General features: G+C 47.8%; 1 protein-coding gene across 1 annotated transcript in view; it reads left to right on the top strand.

Moving 5' to 3' along the window:
- Window positions 1-14,470, top strand: part of LOC126938277 (NADH dehydrogenase [ubiquinone] iron-sulfur protein 5-like) — a 16,494-nt gene extending 2,024 nt beyond the window's left edge. Inside the window, exon 2 of the mRNA XM_050762347.1 lies at window positions 14,047-14,470. Within this exon, the coding sequence (XP_050618304.1) occupies window positions 14,047-14,470 (424 nt within the window). The remainder of the gene's footprint in view (window positions 1-14,046) is intronic.
- Window positions 14,471-19,247: the final 4,777 nt, after the last annotated feature.

Below are 19,247 nucleotides of genomic sequence, written 5' to 3'. Positions count from 1 at the left end.
TCTTCAAATACGTTCCTCTGCCCTATTTATTCTTCCCCCTCTTTCTGCAAAATACATATATTAGATCTCTGCATGCTGTATCTCTTATCTCCTCTATTCTCCCCTCTTTTTTTTTTAATCTCTATGCTGCATTCCAGGTAATTTCTCCTTATTATCTTCTACTTTGCTAACTCTCTGTTCCACTGCATCTAAGCTGTTTTTAAATTAATGAGTTGAGTTTTAATTGCTGTTACTATATCTTTTTTTTTTTTTTTGAGACGGAGTCTTGCTCTGTACCCCAGGCTGGAGTGCAGTGGTGCAATCTCGGCTCACTGCCAGCTCTGCCCCCCGGGTTCACGCCATTCTCCTGCCTCATCCTCCTGAGTATCTGGGACTACAGGTGCCCGCCACCAAGCCCGGCTAATTTTTTTGTATTTTTAGTAGAGATGGGGTTTCACCATGTTAGCCAGGATGGTCTCAATCTCCTGACCTCGTGATCTGCCTGCCACGGCCTCCCAAAGTGCTGGGATTTGTTACTATATCTTTAGTCCATTTTGTCACCTTGCATAATTTCCTGTCCCTGCAAATATTTTCAAGCTTGTCTTTTGTTTATTTGACTGCAGTAAGCATGGTTGTATTATAGTCTATGTATGATCATTTTAATGTGTGAAGTCCTCATGACTTTTTTATTTTGTCTCTTGTTTCTTTGATTCTCACTCATGGAGCCTTATTTTCTTATAGGCTTGACTATCTTTAACAATGTTTTGGTAGCTGTGCTTGAACAAATATATTGGAATTATTTTATTATGAAAGTGCCTTCCTTTACACCAGATTGTGTTTACATCTGCCAGGCATCAGGGACACAACCATCTAAACCCAGTTCCCAGCCTGAGGTTCCCTGGAGCACCTAGGCAATGTGAATGGGGCTAGCTTACTTTGGTTTACCCTTACCCTGATGGTGTAGCCCTTTGGGGGTCTTAGCATATTAAGGGGAGAATCTTCTATTAGAGTCTCCACAATGAGCAGGCACTGGGCTTGGATTTCCAACCCCCTTACTCTACCAGGCCATCAAAATGAAAGTTCAGATTTGCAAGAATTGACAGATGCTCTTTAAGGGAAAAGTGATTTCTATGCATCCTCTGGTTTTCTCTTCCATGTTGGCTTGTTGATTCCTTACTATTTTATTAACTCTTCAAGGTTTTTAAGATGTTGTTGATATTTTATCTAGCATTTTTCATTCTTTTTACTGGGATAATCGGTCCAAATAACTCAGCCTGCCATTGCCAAGCTTCTGAACTTGGTTGCAATCAGAGTACTAACTCCTAGAATATCTAAGCTCTGCAGTATCTTCTGCATGTGTACTGTTCTCTCATTTCCTTCACCCCTTCCTCCCCAGATGCCAAGGGTGAAAAAAGACAATGGCAATTGTCAACAAGGATGACCACCTCCCTCCTAGGGCAGCAAGAATGAGAATCGCTTGATAGCCACCCTGAGAGCTAGATTTAGGTGTGGACCAGTCAGGCTTTGGCTGAGGGGCCAATATACGTGGAACCCTAAAGCATCATCATGAATTGGAATACCTTAGAAGAGTATCTTGCTGTCTAGAATGTTTTTTAGGGAATCACTATATTTGTTTTAAAGAAGGAATATTTTGATAAGGTGCAGGTGCAGGCTGTGACCCCCCCAAAGTTAATTGCTTTCCACTAAGAGTGGGTCCTGCTTACAGCTTTTGTTTTGATGAATGGGCAGCAATTGCCCACCAGCACTGAATTGCTCAGATCCACAGAGAAGCATGGTCCTCTGTTCATCCCTCCTTTTTGTGGTGCCTAACCTCTTTAAATAAAGTGCTGAACAAATATTTATAGAAAATAAATTTTCTTTCTATAAGGATAGCAAGAAACTGGCAATGCTAGTTGCCTCTGGGGGGCAAAACTGGGTGGAATCTTGCTACGTATAGGAAACCACTTAGGAGAAAATACTGTGCAGATCATTGCAGTCCTGGTGGGAGTCAGGGATGGGCTCTAGGCATTGTCAGCATCCTGTCTGCACCTTGGCTCCCAACCACAGCCTGGGTAGGAGTGAAATCCACAGAAAGGCCAGAAAGCAGGTGAAGGGTTGTGTGCAGCATCTGGAAAATTTAGAGAATGTAAAGGAAGTGGGATTGCTGGGCCCACGCTGGGTCTCATCTCACTAAGAAAGGTTCTCATACAGAACCTTGAAAGGACCCCTGCAGAGCTCTCAGCAGAGCAGTATTAAGCAGCTGCCACCCACTTCCCACCTCATCCTTGGCAGCTCCCTTTTCCAAGTGGAATCTTAGCTTTACTCTTTCTCTTGCTTTCTCTCTCTCTCAGTCTCTCACCTCTCAGGCTTGCCCACATTTATTTTCTTGCTGTTTAGAAGGACAGAGGAAGAAAGGTTTAGAGAAGACATTGGGACGATTCCAGTTGTGTTTGGAACAGACCACCAGGGATCCTTGCCCAGAATTTTTAAAGGGATAGAGAAAGCAGAGGTTCGGCTGGGCGCAGTGGCTCAAGCCTGTAATCCCAGCACTTTGGGAGGCCGAGGCGGGTGGATCATGAGGTCAGGAGATCGAGACTATCCTGGCTAACATGGTGAAACCCCGTCTCTACTAAAAATACAAAAAACTAGCCGGGCGTGGTGGTGGGCACCTGTAGTCCCAGCTACTGGGGGGCTGAGGCGGGAGAATGGCGTGAATCCGGGAGGCAGACCTTGCAGTGAGCCGAGATCACGCCACTGCACTCCAGCCTGGGAGACACAGCGAGACTCCGTCTCAAAAAAAAAAAAAGAAAAGAAAGTGGGCCGGGCGCGGTGGCTCAAGCCTGTAATCCCAGCACTTTGGGAGGCCGAGATGGGTGGATCATGAGGTCAGGAGATCGAGACCATCCTGGCTAACATGGTGAAACCCCATCTCTACTAAAAACAAAAAAAAAACTAGCCGGGCGAGGTGGCAGGCGCCTGTAGTCCCAGCTACTCGGGAGGCTGAGGCAGGAGAATGGCGTAAACCCGGGAGGCAGAGCTTGCAGTGAGCTGAGATCCGGCCACTGCACTCCAGCCTGGGCGACAGAGCGAGACTCCGTCTCAAAAAATAAAAAAAAAAAAAAAAGAAAGCGGAGGTTCCTGGGATGGGCCGGGGAAGGTCTGCCTAGAGCCCGTTGAAAGCTCTCCAGATGCCCTGGGGTGCTGGAGAACTCTGCTCCTCACCATTGCTCCTTCATAACCTCTTGCCAAGTTGCCTAAGCCTGTCGCAGGTTTCAGGGCACTCACTCACAGACATCTCATTTGATCTTCACAGCAGCCTCGTGAAGTGGACAGGCAGGCATTTTTACTCCCATTTTGTAGATGAGGCAACTGATCACTAAAAAGCAACAGAGTCAGCAACCCCACCCTCACCCAAGACTGCTCACCCCAACCCTTTCTCCAAATCAAGAGTGAGGCTGATGTTCGCACTCTTCAGCACCCTGGGTCTTGGGTCCTGCTCAGTTCTTTTGTGAAGATGGGGCAAGAATGTGGCTCATTCCACGTTGCGTTCCCTGTCCCAACCCATGCCTGCAAAGAAAGAGAAGGAGCCCCCAGTGAGAAGAAATTCTAAAGCATCCCCGAGGGACCTCTGGAGAAGCTGTTTGATTTATTCCAGTCCCTACTGGTACTCTGTGCCACATTTATAAACGTCAGCACTGAAAATGAAGTTCCCACTGCCCTGGCAGCTGCCGGTTGCTGCTGTTGCTCACCAAGGGTTCAGATAAAGTGTCCCCACCCCTTGATTGATAGGCAGCTGAGAATAAAAGAAAAATAAAAGCCCCCTGGAGCATTGATGGAAGGGAGAAGGCAGCTTCTTAAAAAGAGAAAGGGTGTGATGCAGAAAGGGCTGGTACCAGTGGAAGGTGGGAGAGGGGGCATCTGTCTGTTTGTGTCTGTCAGCCTATAAAAAAAAGACCCCGTTGTTAAGGGCACGTGGAAAATAAATAACCTCCATGGGTGACAGAGTGAGACCCCGCCTCAAAAGAAAAAAAAGGAAAGGAAAGGGGAAAAGAAGAGAATAAATACTTCTGCTTATGCAGAGAGAAGAAAGGTGGTGAAATCCATATTTTTTTTTTTTTTTTTTTTTTGAGACAGAGTCTCGCTTAGTCGCCCAGGCTGGAGTGCAGTGGCGCGATCTCGGCTCACTGCAAGCTCCGCCTCCCGGGTTCACGCCATTCTCCTGCCTCAGCCTCCTGAGTAGCTGGGACTACAGGCGCCCACCGCCTCGCCCGGCTAATTTTTTGCATTTTTAGTAGAGACGGGGTTTCACCGTGTTAGCCAGGATGGTCTCGATCTCCTGACCTTGTGTTCCGCCCGCCTCGGCCTCCCAAAGTGCTGGGATTACAGGCGTGAGCCACCGCGCCCGGCCGGTGAAATCCATATTTCATTTCAGAGGCTCTGCCACCGGAAGAGGGAAGGAGGAAAGGAGCTTGGTGAGGAAGTCTTTGTGACCTCTGTGCTTCTACACTTCTGAGCAGGATCTGCTATCTTCTGGGGTCTGGGACAGGGATGAGGCTGGCAGAGACTTAGAACAAAGGAGGTTGGGCATGATGGCTCATGCCTGTAATCCTAGCACTTTGGAAGGCTGAGGTGGGCGGATCACTTGACGTCAGGACTTCGAAACCAGCCTGGCCAACATGGTGAAATCCTGTGTCTCCTAAAAATACACAAAAATTAGCCAGGCATGGTGGTGGGCACCTATAATCCCAGCTACTCAGGAGGCTGAGGCAGGAGAATTGCTTGAACCCAGGAGGTGCAGGTTTCAGCAAGCCAAGATCACACCATTGCATTCCAGCCTAGGCAACAGAGTGAGACTCCGTCTCAAAAAAAAAAAAAAAGAACAGGCCAAGTGCGGTGGCTCACACCTGTAATCCCAACACTTTACGGGGAGGCCAAGATGGGTGAATCACCTGAGGTCAGGAGTTCAATACCAGCCTGGCCAACATGGTGAAACCCTGTGTCTACTAAAAATACAAAAATTAGCCAGGCATGGTGGCAGGTGCCTGTAATCCCAGCTAGGCAGGAGGCTGATGCAGGAGAATCACTTGAATCCGGGAGGCTGTGGTTGAGACAGGAGAATTGCTTGAACCTGGGATGCAGAGGTTGCAGTGAGCCGAGATGGCACCATTGCACTCCAGCCTGGGTGACAAGAGCAAAACTACGTCTTAAAAAAAAGGTCCTAGAGGAGACTGGAAAAAAATGAAAGGTAAAAGGATCCCAATGGGCCATGCAGATATAAAGTATTATCATCATGAACCGAACCAGTGGTTAAGACTGGGGAGACCCTGCTGGGAGCAGCTTGCAGCACTCCAGGTAGTCATGTGCACACTTCTCCAATAATGGCTTCCCTTGCAGCTCCCCTACATCTGCGATGCTCTTGGGTCTTTGAGAAGTGTTGATTGGGACCAACTCGTGCAGCCCTGGCCGAGCACCTGAGGGATGCAGTGGTTAACCAGGGGTGGCCTAAGTGGTTTCAAAGCAACAAGTCATTGAAAAGTTGTTTTTAACTTGATTATTGTACCTTTATTTTAAAATATACCAGACCACATATTTCCAAATGACTATGGTTCTCTTCAAAGTCACCCCCTTATGAAGTTGAGTAGTTAATCCAGTGGCACTCAATGTGTGGCCCAAGTCATCCTGGAGGCTGATGTGTGAAATACCTTTAGGCCAATTTATAACCCAGGCAATAAAATGTCTTGCTACTTTATAGGGGTTTCCTTGCTCTCCTTTAGCTTGATTTATCAGAGCTGTTTCCCTGTAACTTTTGGCCCTTACCAAATGCCAAATGCTCTGCCAAGCTGCTTTCTGGGAGAGGTTTGGAGGAACCCTGGGAGGACAGGATTGTTCAGAGATGGGATGGAGGTATAATTATTAGCAAAAGAGAAATGAGAGAACCATTGTATTAATGGGAATCTGGTGGGTTTTCTCTGCTTTTCACTTTCCTTATGTGAAAATGTTTCTGTTTTTAACAAGGATGAAATAAACAAAATGTGACATATTCATACAATGAAATATTATTTGGCTTTAAAAAAAAAAAAAAAAAAAAAAAAAGGTAACCCAGCTTAGGCAACACAGCAAAATCTCCTCTCTACAAAAAATGCAAAAAATTAGTTGGGTGTGGTAGCCTGTAGTCCCAGCTACTCGGGAGGCTGAGGTAGGAGAATCGCTTGAGCCCAGGAGATTGAGGCTGCAGTGAGCTGTGATCACACCACCGCACTCCAGCCTGGGTGACAGAATGAGATCCTGTGTCAAAAAAAAAAGAAAAAAAGAAAAGAAGAAGAAAGAAATGTCATTCTGACATATACTACAACATGGGTGAACCTGAAGGACATTATGTGAAGGGAAACAGGGCACACGTAAAAGGAGAAATGCTATGATTCTCCTTATATGAGGTACCTAAAATAGACATAGACAAATTCATAGACAAAAAGGAGACTATTGGTTACCAAGGGATGGCAAAGGGGATTCAGTGTATAATGGGGAGAGAGTTTCATTTTGGGAAGATGAAAAAGTTCTGGAGATGGATGGCAGTGATGGCTGTGTGAATGTGCTCAATGCCACTGAACTGTACCCTTAAAACGGTTAAATTGCAAATTGTAAATGTTATGTATATTATACACACTAAAAAAAAAGTCTAGGTAACAAAATAAAATCTATTCAAAAGGTAAAGATTTGGCTGGGGATGATGGCTCATGCCTGCAATCCCAGCACTTTGGGAGGCCATGGCCCAGGAGTTCAAGACCAGCCTCGGCAACACGGTGAAATCCTGTCTCTACAAAAAAAAAAAATAGAAAAATTAGTTGTGTGTGTTGGTGCACACCTGTAGCTACTTGGGAAGCTGAGGCAGGAAGATCACTTGAGCCAGGGTGGTCAAGGCTGCAGTGAGCCAAGATCCCACCACTGTACTCCAGCCTGGGCAACAGAATGACAGACCCTATTTCAAAACAAAAGGGGGATAAATATTTTATATCACAGATGTTATTCATAAAAATTTGCTATAGGACAGAGTGGGCCAAAGTCCAAAGAAAAAGACCCAAAATATTCCTTCCCCAGGAACAAAAATCAGCTGGGATCAGCTGGGTTAAATACAGGTGTCTGTCACTCCTGCTCTACAATAGCTCCAGGAAGGGACCCCTCCTTCAGTTCTTCTCCCATGGTATCATGAACCTATCTGTGCCCTGGAACATTCCACAGCACAGCCTGGGTTTCCCTGACCCGGGGCCGGCAGGGGCTGGCCCACTCCCCTGGCAGTGTGAACAAGGCTCCCACGAGTAGTGGTTCTGCTGGCCAGGAGGCTGCTGAGGTGGCTTTTTAATCCTCCAGCCGTGCCGTCCTAGTGATTGCTTTTATTAGGAAATGTAATGAAAAAGACTATATGAAGCCCCTGCCAGAAAAAAAAAAAAAATCTAATAAGATTTTGCACCAAGTGTGGCGAGAAAAGAAAGGGGGGAAAAAGCACATTAGGAGTCAGATAATGAGATAAATGAAAGACCGCGGGGAAGATCATTTTTGCAGACTTGCTGGATGGTTGTAAAATTTTTAATTTGCTCAATTTTCTTTTTTCGTTGTCTCTGACTCTCCTCATCTCTGTCTTTTACTGTCTTTCTGACGGTTGAACCCTTTCTCTCTTTGCCTCTCCCCTTTTCCTTGATTTTTCTGCCTCTGTTTCAGCTCTTGCCTTGGAAATGTGTGTGTGTGTGTGTGTGTGTGTGTGTGTGTGTGTATCCTTTCCCCATGGGCCAAATCCTGCCTCATGACTTGGGTAGAAGGCTGAAATCTGGACAGCGAGGACCCACCTAGTTAAGGGAAAAAGAGGACAAAGAACTGCCTCCCCCAGCCTTTGCCTTCTAGGGAGCGGCTATGATTCAGCTAAAGAAAGAGAAAGAGGAAGAAATCCAGGGAAGGAGGGGGAGAAATGGACTATGGAGGACAGGAGATCAAAGACCAGGGAAGTAAGGAGGAAGAGAAAGCCCCCGCTGCTCCCGCAAATCAATTCCCGGCAATGCACGCCTCTTTGTCTGTGCTCTGAGCTCCTGAGCAGAATGCCACCTCTGTGGGATGCCAGGCCTGAACAGAAGGGCTCTGGGGCACTGGGCAGGCATGCAGGCCAGGCTACTGGGACCCCAGGCCTGCCTTGCCCTGAAGAGAGAGGTCTCCCTTCCCCAGGACCACCCTCTCACCAACCACACTTGAAGTCCTCCCCAAAATCTAGTTTCACCGCCTGCTTTGGCAGACTCCTTCCTTCTGTTCCGAACTTGGGAATTCTGAGGTGCCTCTTGGCTGCTGCACATAAGGCCCAGTTCACAGCTGCAGCTTGGGGGACTAAGGGTGGACACAATGAGCAGCTTCCCCACAGGGGATCGGCAGAGGAAGGAGGCTGGGAAACTGAAGTACAGGAATGAGTGGCTTAGGATGGAGACACACTGCTAGTTATTAGGAGCATCTCTCTCTCTCCTCGGTCCCTTGTTCCTTCCCCAGTGGGGACTATCTGCTCTGTTTCCCTCCCAGAGATGTCATCTCTCTTGGTGCTTTCCCACATGCGGAAGTGTGCGGCTGGTTACCAAGGGAATGGACGCCTTCTGTACTGGCCATTACAGGAGATAAAAGAGCCACCCAAATCAGCAAAGTCCATGGGAATGAGAGGACCTATTAGAAACCACGCACTCTGTACCCTTTGATTAACAGTTCCCCTTTCCCTATCCAACCCCCTCCCTGGGCCTGTGGTAACCATCATTTTTTTTTTTTTTTTTTTTTTTTTTTTTTTTTGAGTTTTGCTCTTGTCGCCCAGGCTGGAGTACAGTGGTGCGATCTTGGCTCACTGCAACCTCAGCCTTCTGGGTTCAAGCAATTCTCCTGTCTCAGTCTCCTGAATAGCTGGGATTACAGGCGCCCGCCACCATACCCGGCTAATTTTTTGTATTTTTCAGTAGAGATGGGGTTTCTCCATGTTGGTCAGGCTGGTCTCAAACTCCTGAATCCAGGTGATCCACCTGCCTCAGCCTCCCAGAGTGCTGAGATTACAGGCTTGAGCCACCGTGCCCAGCTACCATTATTCCACTCTCTACTTCCATGACTTTAACTTTTTTGGATTTCACATTTAAGTGAGATCATGTGATGGATTTGTTAATTAGCCTGACTTAATCATTCCACATTGTAAACATATACTGAAACATCAGGCCGGGCGCAGTGGCTCATGTCTGTAACCCCAACACTTTGGGAGGCTGAGAAGAGAGGATCACTTGAGGCCAGGAGTTTGAGACCAGTCTGAGCAACAAAGCAAGACCCCCCCATCTCTACCAAAAATAAAACAAAATAAAATTAGCCAGGCATGGTGCTGCACGCCTGTGGTCCCAGCTACTGAAGAGGCTGAGGCGGGAGGACTGCTAGGAGTTCGAGACTGCTGGGAACTATAATCGCGCCACTGCACTCCAGCCTGGGTGACGGTGGGACCCTGTCTCTAAAATAAAAATAAAACAAAAGCATCACAATGTGCCCCATAAGTATATATACAATTATTATTTGTCAATTAAAAATAAAATTTTAATCTAGGCATGGTGGCACATGCCTGTAGTTCCAACTCCTCAGGGGCTGAGGAGGGAAGATCACTTGATCCCAGGAGTTCGAATCTAGCCTAAGCAATGCAGCAAGACCGCATCTCTTAAAAAGCAAACAAACCAACCAATAATTTTTTTAATTTAGAAAAAAGAAGAACTCACGCAAAAGACCTGGTGAAATATGCATCAACGGTACTCTGGGGGGATCTCAGGGAAGCTTCTAGGAATGAGGGTTATGTGGTAGGGTCTGACGGCGGGGCCCCAAACCAGGCTGGGTAGGGGAGGAAGAGGGCTAGGAAATAATGTGAATTGAAACAGAGATGATCATCCCAATAGGGGAGATGAAATAGGTTCAAGGCCAGCTAGGAGGGGTGGCTGCTCCCAGACTGTGGAATAGAATCGGCTGGGAATAAGAGCTCATACACACGTAGACCAGCTCATTGAAGTGGGAAAAATACAAACGAGCTAATACACACAGTGTGTCCCATGCTCCAGGAACTGGAATAAATAAATAATTAAATAAATATTTACTTATTTAATCTCACCACAATCCTATGGAGTCGGTACTATTGTTAACACCTCTGTTTTACACACGAGGACAGTGAGGCTTGGTGAGAGGATTCAGAACACACCCCCCTTCCTCCAGAGTCTGCTCGTAACCACCCTACTCCGGAATAGGAGCCTAGGTAGGCAAAGTCATGGAGACTCGGGGAGGGGGAGAATGGCACTGCACTTAAGAATGTGAACTTCTGGACCAGGTAGCCTGACTCTTACCTTCAGCGTGACCTTGGATAGGATCCTTAACACTAAGGTCGGCCTGCAGAGAGACACAGAGTGACTGGAAGCATGTTGGTAAAAACACAGGCACAGTGCTGTTCCTGAGCTCAGTCAGGGGCAGTTTTTAACACCATTACCCTCTGCTTCCCATGAGATGAAGGAAGCATCTTTGGTGCTTGGCAACTGGCAAGGCTCAATTTCCCACCTCTGATTTCCCACCAGAAACACAGGAGACGAACCCTCCGAGGGACTGATTTCTTAGGGGCATACAGTCCTGCAGACAGGTCCCAGCACACATAGCACAGCCCCTCTCCCCAGAGTCAACCACCCCTTGCTGTGTCCTGATGACCCCCAGTGTTCCCAGGCCCTGGGAACACCACCCAGTCCTGTGACTCACTGCATTGTTCCAGGGAGTGTGTGTCACCCTTCCCTTTCTTGTCTCCTTCCCTCCCCCAGCCCCTGCTTTTCTCTTTATGGAGAAGGCACAAATTAGGCAGAAAGGAAAATGTTGACAGTTCCCAGCCCTCCCTTGCTGGGGATAAAGAGAAATACGTTAACGGTTGAAGCTTTAGGCGGATCAAACACAGTTTGTGAGATGCTTCAAATGTATTATTCATCTCACCAATGAGATGCAATCTTGGGCTTTCTCTTTTCGCCCCATCAAGAGGAAACCTCAGCTACTGTGAAGATGCTGGGCTCCAGAGGGGAGGGGGTGCTTTCAGAATACCATCTTTTCAATTAAATCAGCAAGTCCATCTTGTGTCTGCCCCATTTCTTCTGAAGTTTTCCAAATGAAATGGGGTCAACTTGCCAGAGAATCTAAGAGTACAAAGGCTGTGGGTGACACCCACAAGTATTGGGCAGTGACAAGCACCTGGAAGCAAAGAGGAGACCTGGAATCAAATCTGAGACACTTAGAGAAGACAGGAGTTGGAGCCAGTCCTAGAAGGTCCTCCATGTCCACATGATCTTGAGGCCATGTAACTCTCATGAGCTAGAAGAACTCCAAGAGGAACCATCTCGGCTGTGTTTTTAGCTCTGCGGTGCCACTGCAGAAGGTGGCACTTAGGTCCCTGGTGGGGATCCAGGTCCAGCCTTGGGTTATTGCTGTACAACTTTTGGCCTTGTGATTTGGACTGGTGGAGGACCCTGCCCCACCTGCCTGGGGGTTCTACACCCATTCCTTGCTCCTCCTACTTTTCCCTTTGGCCACTGAGGTCCCTCTGGGCTGCTGCCAGCATCCTAGGGTTCTTCACCCCGAGAAGAAGCTGTCCCAGCCTACCATGAGTTTGCCTCACTATCTCACAGACCTTACATGTGTGCTGTGTTGAACAAATCTGATGTGCGAGTAGGGGGCAGGTTCTGCTGATGGAACAGGAGATTGGGACAGCCCAGAGGGAAGGAAATTTGACGTGATGGATCAAAAAGCCGTAAAGTATACACCACCTTTGACCCAGCAGTTCCATTTCTTAAAGCACCCCGAAGGAAAACTAGATAAGTGTGCACAGATATATTGGGTTTGCCATTACTTTCAATGGCAAGAACAGCAATTACTTTTGCTCCAACCTACAAAAAGATACAAAAACGTCCATCTCAGCTTTATCTATAATAGCAAGACTTGCAAACATCTTAAAACCACAATAATAAAGGATTGATTAAATAGCAGCCTCTGATCTAGTCATTTAAAATCAGATTCCAGAGGAATAACAGGAGGAAGTACTATATCAATATATTTTCTTTTTTTTTTTTTTTTTTTTTTTTTTTTTTTTGAGGCGGAGTCTCGCTCTGTCGCCCAGGCTGGAGTGCAGTGGCGCGATCTCGGCTCACTGCAAGCTCCGCCTCCCGGGTTCCCGCCATTCTCCTGCCTCAGCCTCCCGAGTAGCTGGGACTACAGGCGCCGCCACCACGCCCGGCTAATTTTTTTTTTTTTGTATTTTTAGTGGAGACGGGGTTTCATTGTGTTAGCCAGGATGGTCTCGATCTCCTGACCTCGTGATCCGCCCGTCTCGGCCTCCCAAAGTGCTGGGATTACAGGCTTGAGCCACCGCGCCCGGCCAATATATTTTCATTCTAAAAAATGTCCCTTCAATCCTTACCCAACCTCATTATTCTTCCCCAAGGTACTCATTGTTATCAGTTTAGTTTGTATCCTCTCTGATCTGTATTTTTGAAGAATCACATTTAATGTAAACAAGTAATAAAACCAGGTTATGCAAGTTTGTGACTACAGATGCATGCATCTATGCAAAGAGAAACGGCTGGCTGAAATGTGAACACCAAAAATGTGAACAATACTCAATGTTCAACTCCAAATAGTGGATTACATATGATTTTTTACTTTCTTCTGCAGGAATTACTGTATTTTCTACATGAACAGAAAAGAGAAACAATGCTATTTTTGAATACAGTGAAACAGAAGCAATTGCTGGCACTGGCTGCCTCTGAGCAGTGGGAGAGCCCGTTCACCGTATACTCTTTTACGCCTTTTGAATTTTGCACCTTGGGCACGTATCACCTATTCCAAAAGTGAATTAAATTTTTAAAAATTTAATATGGCAATAAAATGAAATGAGGGGGGTGGTGAAGACCTCCAAAGGACAGCAAGCCCTGATATTCTGAGAATCTGTAAAATTCCTCAAGCTGTACGCTTTCTGAATCAGCTCAGGATTCACTCCAATAGTGCTGGTCTCTTTCTGTCTCACCAGACGAGGAATTAGGGCCTGTAACCTGGACGCAGTGAGGTAGGGTCTAACATAAACCAGGCTGCCAGGCAGAAATAGCTTTATAATAATATACAGTACAGCAGCAATAATGGCTCCATTGAACCCGTTTTCATACTTTTTCAAAGAACTTTTCATCTCCCTTTGGTTCTCCACATTTTTCTTGAGGCTACCCACTGCTGTCAGGTTCCCGGGGAGGAAAGGATGGTACCCAAGACCTTGTCTAAAGGGTCATTGTTTGAAGTCTGCAGCAAGACCCACATTTCCCGAGGCTGGGTGTTGGTCTCAGACAACAATTCTCTCTCCTTCCCAGGGCCCATTTTACCAGTCAACACCCAGCTTCTCTCGTCTGTCTCTGAGCCTCAGGTTCCTCACTTGTAAAATGAGGGTAATCAGCCTGGTTGTGAGATGTGGTTGCCAGTCAACAGACTGGCAAGGGTGCCACCCGCTAGAACAGAAGGTCCCCAGGGCTGCAGTGGCTTGCAAGCGTCCACCCTGGGGGAAGAATCTAGACAGCGAGTCTGAAGCCTGGTATAGCCGTTATTTATCAGCTGATGACAAATATTTTCAATCCACCATGTTGTGAGAATTAAATAAGACACATGTGTTGTCTTTGAGGATGCAGGCCGTCCACCCAGCCTAGAAAACACTGCATGAGGGATGAATTCTCTCCAGCCCCACCAATCCCATCTTCCTATGCCTCTACTACTCGGACATCTCCTTGTATTGTCACTGTGTAACTTGCTTCATGAACAGTGTCCCCAGACGAATATCCTTGACAACACAATTTGGGTCCTAACCATTTTAATACGTCTCGTAGTAGATTCCCAGACACTGTTTGCTGAATGAATAAGTAGATGCTATTTATAAGGCCATGATCCTCGTAAATTCTCACTAGGTTGCTTCTTGTTCCTGCCTCTGAAGCTGCTGAAGACCTGTGCTCCCTGTCTGAACTCACTCTAAACTGGACCCAGAGGAGGTGGGAGCAGAGAAATTCAGGGGGCAGCACAGTGTGGTGAAAAGCAGACTGGGGGTCTTTCTGAAGCGGTGGCCAGAGAAAGACAAGGACACGAGTATCGGATCGCTGTGCCTTTCTTGGACATCCAGCAAAGGTTCAGCCTTAACATAGGTCAATGGTGGACAATCCAGAGTGCTGAACAGCCCTACAAGATTGTTGCTCGATGCCGTGCTTTTGAAAAAGAATGGATAGAATGTGCCCATGGAATCAGTGTTATCCAGGCAGAGAAAGAGTGCAAGATAGAATATGATGATTTCGTAGAGTGTTTGCTTCGGCAGAAAATGATGGGTACCATCAGGAAACAGCAGGATATGCTGATAAAGGAAGGTAAGGACACCCCTCCGTCTCACCACACTGGCAAGGAAGAGCCTCGGCCCTGAGCAGAGCAGCTGCTGATGTCTGGAGGTTGATTTTCCTGTTCTCTGTTCTCCACTATAAAGGTTGTTTATGGAAAACCTCCTTGTCAAAGTGTATAAAAATAAAGGATTGCTCCATCCTAAAAAAAAAAAAAAAAAAAGAAAGAAAGAAAAAGAAAGAAAAGAAAAGTAGACTGGGGCTGTGGTCCTGGCCATCAGAGACTTAACCTGTCTGGGCTCAGTTTCTACATCTATATGTGATCATTAGAGTAGATTGGGTTTGAAAACTTGAATGCCCACGGAGGCCAGGAAAATAATGTAGAGAAGCAACAAAGGGGGAAGGTGGCACCCTCCCTTTGTTGGAGAGCAGGCATGCTCCTTGCACAGCACTGCCCTTCAGTGCCAGCTGATCATCGCCAATTGACGCAAGACTGTGGGTCAAGTCTTGTGGCAAGATTGTCTGATCTTTCAAAGGAAGCCAGCAAAGTGGATTTTTATGTGAAGTCTCTTGAGTAGGTCAAACTCAAGTCCATAGGCCATTTACAGCCTGGAGGCCACTGGTTTGTGCTCTGAGCACCAGCGGACCACCTGGCTTCATTCCAGCTCTTCAATTCTGTGTGTTCAGGAGAGGGGAACATTCTTGGAAATAACTGTTTAAAGGAAAGACCCAAAGTCTGGACCTCATTCTGGCTGCTGGGCCTCCGGTAACTGCCAGCCTGACCCCTAAACTGCAGGTTTATGCAAGGCATATCCCCTGTCTGCCAGCTCCCCGCGGCCCCGCTGACACACACACACATCAGGGGGCAGAAATGGGGGATGAGGAGGAGACAATGATCCTTTGTCCTGGGGTGGGCCAGGGTGCAGCCCCTCCTGTTCTGCCCCTCGGAGTGTCAGCCTTGCCTATAGAGCTAGGCCTAGGGGCAAACCCCCCACCCTTAGACTGCCCCGCACAGGGGTGCCTATTGGTGATATAGTCTCACCTAATAAATTCCTGTCAGAAAGTTGTCAGGGCCTGGGAAATAAATAATGATATTTAACATTTTGTAATAACAACAATTAACCAGTAAATAATGTCCTTTAAACTGCAAACGCTAGAGTAAATTAATTCTTCTAATGAGCTGTCAGGCACGGAAGAAAAAAGTCCCCGTGTTCTTTGTTGCCAGGCGGCTGCCGTGTGAGCAGCCGAGGAAGCTCACCTCGGGCCCTGGGAGCTCATTACAGGGAAGCACGAGGCGCGGGGTTCTGGAGGAATCAGCCCGGCCTCGCCTGCACCCACGTGGGCACTCAGCCGCCGCCCGCACCCGGAGCCCCACGGTCCCGCCCGCATTGCGCACCGCGCGCCCCTCCAGGTGCCGATCGCAAATGGGCAGCACGGAGGGCATTTCAGTTAGAGACCTCCCCCCTCCCTTCTGGTCGCCTGGGCGGCGCTCAGCCTTGAGGTAGTGGGAGACAGGAGCTGGGAACGGAGGAGGAGGAGGGGGAGAAGCCCTGCGCGTCCCTAGTCCTTGCTGCGTGACCTTGGAGAGGTTTCTTGCCCTCTCTGGGCGAGGAGGTTGTAAATGGAAATGTGAAGCTAATCAAACCAGATGTGATTACTTCTGAGCTCCTGAGAAGTCCGTGACCATAAAAAGACACCTAAGAGTGAGGCAGCTCTTTATGTACTGATTCGGAGTAATCTCCAAGATATATTGTCAGGTGACAAAAGCGAGGCACAGAAGAGCTTGCAGGGGATGTTATGTCTTGTGTATTAAAAATAGGACTCAAGAAAGAGAGTATGTGTCCGTGTTTGCTTGTATATGTCTAGACAGGAAGCAGGTAACTTTGCTTGCCTCTGGGGAGGGGAACCTGGAGATGGGGGCTGGAGGGAGAGTTCAGTGAACAACCTTTTATACCCTTATTATTGGAACCATGTACAGGTATTACCTATTCAAAATATAAACGTTACGAAAAACAAAGCCATACACATCAGGGGTCAGCTTGTCTCTCAGTAGCTTTCAGGAAGTGGAAGCCACAGGGACCCAGCTGAACTGAAGCCCCATCTGAAATCCCTCCAGAGAGAGAGCGCGCACTGCCTCTCTAATAACCTATTCTAGAGACCAGCTAATGAGTCAGGAAGTCCTTCCCAGTAGCTAATCCTATTCCTTCCTGCTATAATTTTAGTTTCTCTCTTCATGTTCTGTGTTTGGTGGGTGAAAGGGCTGATAGATAATTCTCTGCAGAGAGCTGGGGGTAGAGGACAACCACTATATGGACAGGAGAGAGTGAAGGGCAGCCCCAGCCCTCTGGAGCCCACAGGCCTGGGTTTGAATTCACTTCTGTCACTTGCTCACTGTATGGTGTTGTATGTCACTCTCCCCACTGCGCTTCCGCTTCCTGTGGTCCCCGCCTCCCTCGGGGAGGATATTAAGTGCTGAGCCTGGTGAACAGGCATCTCCTTCCCATGGAAGCCTGCAAGTCCATTGCTGCCCAAGACGGATGGAGACCCCCTGCACGATCCTGGGTCATCTGCCCACCCCTCCCCAGATCTATGCCTCTCCCAGCTGTGATGCCCAACCCCACCTCCCACCTGGAGCAGCCAGATACAGCCTCCCTATGGCCAGAAGCAGCTTTGCCTATTTGGCACCTAAATTGTCATGCCCTGAATCCAGAACAGGTTCAAGGTAGCTGGTGGCTGAGAGATAGTGTTGGAGCCAGAAATCACCAGATGTGATCACTTCTGAGCTCCTGAGAAGCCCGTGACCTGAGATACCTAAGAGTGAGGCAGCCCTTTACACACTGGCCCAGAGCTTGAGGAAAGCACTTGAGCGGCTGCTATGGGGCCCGGGGTGAGAGAGGGGTTCAAGCCAGGAGAACTCCCAGCCCCTTATCACCATCTGACCAACTCTCCCTTTATCTATTTTGTATCCTTGCCATCCTCATAAAGTGTCTTTTGATTAAAGAGTTTCTTAGCTGGCCAGGCGCAGTGGCTCATGCCTGTAATCCCACCACTTTGGGAGGCCGAGGCAGGCGGATCATGAAGTCAAGAGTTCAAGACCAGCCTGGCCAGCATGGTGAAACCCCATCTCTACTAAAAATACAAAAATGAGCTGGGCGTGGTGGCGCATGCCTGTAGTCCCAGCTACTCAGGAGGCTAAGGCAGGAGAATCGCTTGACCCTGGGAGGTGGAGGTTGCAGTGAGATCGCCCACTAAACTCCAACCTGGGTGACAGGTGAGACTCTGTCTCAAAAAAAAAAAAAAAGAGTTTCTTGGCTAAAACATATTTGAAATGCCCTGACCTCCGCCATTCAGAACTGGGCACCCAAGGCATGGGGTTTCAGAAAGAGCAGGGACAAGAGGGGGAAAGAACTCAACGCCTATTGAGGACCCACTTTATACCAGGCACTTCCCATGCAATTTTCCCTCTTAATCCTCAAACCTGTGGTTTGAGTAATATTATCCCCACTGTATGGACAGGATGAGGGAAGTTCCAAGGGGTTAAGAGATTTGCCCAGGTGTATTCAACAAATAAGTTGTAGTTGGGCTAGAATTTGGACCCAGATCTGCTGACTTCAAAGCCACATCTCCTAACACACTGCTGCCTGTCCCAGCCCCTCACCTCACCATCTAGACCTATTAATGGGATGGGGTGGAAGTGGGGTGGTACAGAGCTGGGGTGTGGGAAGGAGGCCAGCTCAGCCTCTTGACCCTCCCATTCCTCAACATCCTCTACTTAGTACCTGAAGCATTGAGATGAAAGTTCAAGGAACAATTGCTGATTGTAAGAATTCATGAGAAAGGCTCCCCTTCCCTGGGAGCTTGGAGGAAATGCGCTGGCTTGTCCTCTCAGAATCTGCTTCCTCCTCTCTCAAGTAGGAATTACTTAATCAGGCAATATCTAGACAGGGGGAGAGTATGGGCACCTCTGATGTCATCTTTAGGAGAGTGTGGTGGCTGAAGCTTAGGCACAGAAGTCTAATACACATGGGTTCAAATCCAGGCTCTACCACTTAGAAACTGTGTGACTCAGGACAAGTTACTTAACCTCTCTGAGCTTTGTTTTCCTTCCCTGCAAAATGTGGATCATCGCTACTGATCTCTTTGGGCTATCACAAAGGTTAGGAAGATGATGTGTATAAACTACTTAGCATGGTGCCTGGGCATAAAGTAGGCACCCAATACATGACTGCATCTGTCCTGATGAGTTTTTTGTTGCCCTACCAGACAAACTCAATCTCCCAGACCAAGAAGGGCAGTTGTCCTGGTGCCTGAGATAGGCAGCCTACCTCTGCAGCTGCCTGATTTGGGAGGCAGCCCAGAAAGGCCTCCAGGCTTGGTTTTTTGCAAAGGGCAGCGGAAAATCGAAGCTGAAGCCAGCAAAACAAGGATCCCAGCAGTGGATTTGAGTCAGCTCCTTCTGGGTCTGGGGGTTCAAGAGTCTTCCTCAAAGTAACACAGCTTCCTGGTTACCCTGTCCTCCATGTAGCTGCCCCCCTGGCCTGAGTCCTCTGAGGGCCCTGGGCACCTGTGTGCACAGAGCATCAACTGGGAAAGAGGGGTGCTCCAGTGAGCAGAGGAAGCTGGGTCTCAGCCACGCGGAAATTAAAATCAGCTTGCCCAGCACTGAGTTACCATGTCGCCTGAAATCAGATTGATTTCTTGGGCTTGTTGTGACGGCAGTGTTGCAATTGATTCGTCTGGATGGCGGGGAGTTTATCTATTCAGAGCTGTCTGTCATTGATCTGAATAAGCTGCTAAAATAGCCCAAATACCTGGCGAGGGCGAGGTCGTCACCAACCTCAGCTCAATATTAATTATAATAAT

This window comes from Macaca thibetana, chromosome 16, assembly GCF_024542745.1.
Source record: "Macaca thibetana thibetana isolate TM-01 chromosome 16, ASM2454274v1, whole genome shotgun sequence".
Classification (NCBI taxonomy): Eukaryota; Metazoa; Chordata; class Mammalia; order Primates; family Cercopithecidae; genus Macaca; species Macaca thibetana.
Note: the sequence above shows the minus strand (reverse complement) of the source record. Positions and strands in the feature narration are given on the sequence as shown.